The sequence below is a fragment of the Mesitornis unicolor genome, unplaced genomic scaffold (assembly GCF_000695765.1).
Source record: "Mesitornis unicolor isolate BGI_N332 unplaced genomic scaffold, ASM69576v1 scaffold23669, whole genome shotgun sequence".
Lineage (NCBI taxonomy): Eukaryota > Metazoa > Chordata > Aves > Mesitornithiformes > Mesitornithidae > Mesitornis > Mesitornis unicolor.
In genome coordinates this window covers 8097-13620 of record NW_010206853.1, presented here as the reverse complement: position 1 = coordinate 13620, position 5524 = coordinate 8097, and the positions used below count along the sequence as shown (strand labels likewise).

Genomic DNA, 5524 nt, shown 5'->3' with positions numbered 1-5524 from the left:
AAAATATTAAAGTTAATAAATAAATTTAAAATTATTTAAAATAAATAATCTTTAATAAATATTAAAAACCACTTTTTGTCTCAAAGGTATGTCATAAAACCAAATTAAAACCTTCTAAAACATTAAAATCTCAACTTCCAACCTTAATATTTAATAAATAGGTAATTTTCACTCTGAATACTAAAATTGAGTCCCTTACTGCGTCTGTGTGCTGCTGACCTGTGCCACTTTTGTCAGTGGTGTGCACACGCAGTGAGAGCTGCGGAATTTGGAATGTGCCATCTACGTAGTTTAAGCAAAGTTCATTAAAAGACACCTCAGATTTGGCCCTGTGTATTTAATTGTCCAAATAATTACAGTTGTGAGAAAGTAACTGTGAAAATAAATAAATATAAACAACTATAAAATGTCATCAGATGAGAATTCTCCATTTATTCTAGCGAGCCGTTTCATGATCATTATCGGGGAAATAACCTTCAGCTGTCCCACATTGAAAAATACGGCCTGAATGCACCCGTTTACATTGCCTGCTCTTGTTTCTGCAGTGCCACAGAGGAGCAATAAACTTGACTTAATGACTGGTGTGTGTCATTCGAGTGAGAGAAAGCAGCTGGAGTATTTCTGGTGGATATGGCCCAACATACTTTAACATTTCTGTCTTTGAAGAAGAGGATTCCATGTGTTCTTTGGAATGCTTTTTCCACCCAATAGAGCCAAGAACATGCTTTTGCTTTCCTGTTAAGTGTTTTATATATCCACACTGCAAAAACATGGAAACTAAAACTTGGGGTGTACTAAAAGGAAGAGATTTACAGTTATTTCATTTTAAATAGGTCTTGTAGAAAGGTCAAATGTCAAAATATTCTTGTATTCAAAAATACTGTAAGCTTAAAAATGCACCCCTTAGAGCAATGCTTGCCTGCCAGAATTTTAAACTGCTTAGCTCAGTGTTAAACAGCAGGTTTGTCTGGTTAACAAAAGAAATCTGAACTCTGTCAGAAGGGATCAGTTTTTGGTTTTCTATAGTGAGAAAACAGAGTATTTTAGAAAGAATAGGGGCAATACAATGCTTAATCATCCTGTGTATCCTGACAAGGTAAGCTTAATTTGTCCTGCCTTATATAGCAAGTGTCCTACGAATACAACATTTTACAATTAACAGTGCATTAGTCAGGAAGTGCAGGATCTCTTCTAGGTTAACTGGCCTTCACACTTCTCAAGCACAGGACTGCAGATGAAATCACTGAAGTTTTTGTGAAGCAGAGGAACAGGAATGACTGTCAGACTGGCTGCAGTCATATTTCCAGATACACCTCAAAAGCAATGGATGCATTCATAACATGTGAAAGGTTTTGCGACTTGGTCCTTCGACAAAACTCGGCAGTTCAGCTTTATTTTAGTAAATGAGGATCTTGTGGAATATTGTTTGCTGATGCTGTGAAAGATAGTATTAATATATTTCTCTCCACAGTTCCTCCAAGTGTTGTTGGTACCAATCCTGAGAATTTGACTGTAGTAGTGAATAATTTCATCTCTCTGACTTGTGAGGTCACTGGCTTTCCACCTCCTGATCTCAGCTGGCTCAAGAATGGAAAACCTATCACTTCAAATACCAACACTTTCATTGTGCCTGGTGAGGAATCTCAGCTATTTCTGCTGCCTTTGAGCTCAACTTCTGTCTGTTTTGTCTTGATAAGGGTGATGGCCATTACTTACGGAGTCAGTATATCCCTAGTACTGCTCCAGTGAGTAGACAAGACACTTGGCCTCCTGCGTTTAAGAATTTCTTGGCTGTTGGGTCACTTTTAAAGAAAACTTTTAAAGAAAATGTTTGTCACTTTTAAAGAAAACTAGCTCAGACTGAAAGCAATTCAGTAAACCCTTTGGAAAACACTAGAGGTGCTCCAATACAGGTATTGATTCGAGTTGAGTCACTTTGACTGACCTTGCAAAGACATTATCAAATTGTGATGGAGGCTAAGTTAAATTCTGTTGGCTTGGATGGCAAAAAGTAAAAATCTTCCCATTGACCTCAGTGGGAAACTGGGTTAACCCTGCTGGACTCTCAGGAGGAAATCCTTGTATTTGAAGGTCATCTTAGCCATTCAAAGCTCCTCACTCAGTAAGGTCCCTGAGTATCTGTGTCATTTCTGCTCCTGGTGTTTGTCTTCAGCCCAGGGTATCAAGTGCAGATCTCTTGCTGCAGTGCTCAGTACTGTCTTTCTGGTATTGTGTGCCTGGGATGGTGTTACAGCCCGGGCTAAAGCACAGACAGGGGAATTGCCTCATGGTAGCAGAGGTGCCTGTGCAGGTTCCTCATGTAGGCACAGGCAGTTAGTGGCTTCATGAAGGGAGACATATGGGACTGGGGAATAAATGGGCTGGTGACAGGTTCAAGCGGAAAGGGCGTAGTTATGTTAGGAGACAACTTAGCAGCCGCGAAAGCAGCAGGTCTAAAAGGAGTATTTTTGGTCCAAACTTAAAATTAAGAGCATTAAGGAAAGTCACCCTAAAATTTTAGATCTCTTGGCTGCATTTTCTTTTCTTCTTTAAAGGATTAATGAACTTCAAAAAGCAATGGCTGTCCAGTGCTTTTTTGAATCTGAGGTTAAGTCAGTGGCTGCGCTCAGTCTGTTGGACCTGCAATTTTAAATTAGCATTTGAAATGGATACAGTAACCACAAAATACATCTCAAGCCTTCTCTCTTTACTTCAGGTGCTCGTACTCTGCAGATTCCCCGAGCCAAACTACCAGATGACGGTGAATATACTTGTATTGCCAGAAACCAAGCTGGGGAGAGTCAGAAGAAGAGTTTCCTAACTGTCCTTGGTTTGTTTTTACTATTTTCTGAAATAGTACCTATTGCTTTGAAAATGCAGTGTTTTGTATTTGTTTTTATTACATTGTTTTCTGCCCTCTCACAAAACAAAGGCAGAAATAACTCTGAGCTTCTTCTGCAGTGCCCCCAAACATCAAAGACGATAGTGGAACCTCGCTGACAGTGCTGAACGTGAGAGTGGGCACCCCAGTGACGTTAGAGTGTGAATCCAACGCTATTCCACCACCAGTCATCACCTGGTACAAGAACAGGCACATAATTTCAGAGTCTGCAAAAGTGGAGATCTTAGCTGATGGGCAAACGTTACGAATCAAGGGTGCAGAGGTAGGCCAGGCTTCTGGGATGCTGCATCTGCCACTACTCTGCTACTGTTAAGGAGTTATTGTGCTCTTTATTAGTATATTCTGCTAGCTGTGTGTAGGAGAGGTATTTGCTGGAGGCCTTTTGTTCTGTGAAAGGGACTTTGAATTGGCAAGGGCTGTTAATATCTCTTGAACTGTAGCATTAAAATAAGACTCCATAATGAGATTTTTAAAATTTATTTTTATTGTAGGTTTCTGACACGGGCCAATATGTGTGCAAAGCCATAAATATTGCAGGGCGAGATGATAAAAATTTCCATCTCAATGTTTATGGTGAGCATACTCTACATTATCTGCAGTGATTATTATAATACCACAGATGTCATAAAGTAGACAATTTGAAATCAGTTTACAAAAATGTTTGGTAACCAAACCATTCTCACTGCTTCTGTTCAATTTTTAGTGCCACCAGTTCTAGAAGGCCCTGAGCAAGAGTTGGTCAATGAAACTATCAGTAACCCTGTGACCTTTGTGTGTGATGCTACTGGAATTCCTCCACCAACTTTAGTGTGGCTTAAGAATGGGAAACCAATAGGTAACGTTCTCTCACAGTCCTTTCTACTCTTTTTTCCCCCCACTTTGAGCACCACTGTGCTATCTGCTTTCTTTTGTTTCTTCCTCAGCTGTCTCTAGACTGATGGAATCTTTGTTTTATTTTGAATTTTTTATGAAAAAATGTCTCAAGATGGACTTGCTGTCTTTGGCCTCATTTGGAATGACTGCTTGTTTACATATTTTCAGAAAACTCTGATTCTCTTGAAGTTCATATTGTATCTGGTGGAAGCAAGCTTCAGATTGCACGCTCTCAGCTTCTAGATAGTGGGACCTACACATGTATTGCCTCAAATATAGAAGGAAATGCTCAGAAAAGTTACGTGCTTTCTATCCAAGGTAAGGCATGAGAGTGCAGTGAGCAGAGCTGGTCAACGTTCAGTTGAGTATGACAGTGTCTATGCTAGAGACACTGAAATAACATAAACATGTTAGAATTCAGACCATTATTTCTATCATCTGCAACCAGAGGGGGGAAATGGTTAGAGGATTATGCTGTTAGAAATTTGCATGGGGAAGAATATTCTTAATTTCTGATCATTGGAGAACTTGAAAGCAATCCATAAGGCTTTGGGTGTTTGCTGCTGGTCACATCTTTTTGAACTCTTAAGCTGTGTTGGCTGATTGAGTGTGGCACATCACACATACATGGCTTCAGAAGCAGCGATACCTGTTGCAAATAGAAGAAAATAGCAAAGAAATACTGGCAGAATTTCCTTATGAAATTTCTACCTCCCCTGCTCAAATGAGAAACTGTTGTTTGTTAGGGAATTGGCTCCTGCTTCCCTGAACATCGCCCTTATTCTGTAACTATCTGTGTTTTCCTCTGTTCCTGATGACTCATGCCCATTATTTGCACTAGTTCCCTCCACATGTCCAAAAAGATGCTCATGGCATAGTATCTCCAGCTTTCTGCCATAGTATCTCCAGCTTTCTGCCATAGTATCTCCAGCTTTCTGCCATAGTATCTCCAGCTTTCTGCCATAGTATCTCCAGCTTTCTGCCATAGTATCTCCAGCTTTCTGCCATAGTATCTCCAGCTTTCTGCCATAGTATCTCCAGCTTTCTGCCATAGTACCGTCTCACACTGGCATAAGGAAGAGGCAGCGTCAGCTGGCCACCAGCAGCCCAAAACAGTTCTCGTAACTGTCCATAGCAGTCATTCCTCAGGGGTGCTGATTGCTGTGTGTGTCCCTACCTGACTGCTGGTTTCCCCTCACTTTAGGGACTGAGTATCAAGCTGCTTGTTTGATCAAATGTGACTGAAATTGCTTGAAATGCTCAGAACTCACTAGTGATACTGACAGACCTGACTTGATGGGTGGCACAAGTGTCATCCTTGTTCTTTAGGACAGGTCAAAAACGGCTGCTGGTTAGGATGGAGTAAGTGTGCAGCTGGTAACTGGAATAGGATGTTCTTGATGGCACAGAGCTTTTGGCTGGGCACTAAGCACATGCTCAAGAGTTAAACTGGCATTTAATTGATACAGTGCCTTGTGATGTTTAATGAAATGGGATTTTGTTACACTGTTATGTATCTTGGCATTGTTTGAGCAGATAACTGTGGGTATGAAATATAATGGCAAAGATGCATGTTTTTTTATAATTTTGAGAATTAGCTGTTTTAAGGAATTATTAAAGTGGCTTTGAATTTATCTTTGCAGAACCCCTCTAGAAACAATGTAGTCATGTACTATCTAAACTAGGTTTCAGTGGAGAGCTGCAATAAATAGTACTCATGAGCTACTGCAGTGTAACTTCTTATTGTTT

General features: G+C 40.2%; 1 protein-coding gene across 1 annotated transcript in view; it reads left to right on the top strand.

Annotated features, from left to right (window-relative positions):
• Positions 1 to 1471: 1471 nt before the first annotated feature.
• The window catches only part of LOC104546517 (hemicentin-1-like), a gene marked incomplete at both ends in the record, with an annotated part of 10869 nt that continues 6816 nt past the window's right edge, over positions 1472 to 5524 (top strand). The window contains 6 exons of the mRNA XM_010191932.1: positions 1472 to 1633; positions 2717 to 2830; positions 2962 to 3164; positions 3394 to 3475; positions 3606 to 3737; positions 3944 to 4093. Of these exons, the coding sequence (XP_010190234.1) occupies positions 1472 to 1633; positions 2717 to 2830; positions 2962 to 3164; positions 3394 to 3475; positions 3606 to 3737; positions 3944 to 4093 (843 nt within the window). The remainder of the gene's footprint in view (positions 1634 to 2716; positions 2831 to 2961; positions 3165 to 3393; positions 3476 to 3605; positions 3738 to 3943; positions 4094 to 5524) is intronic.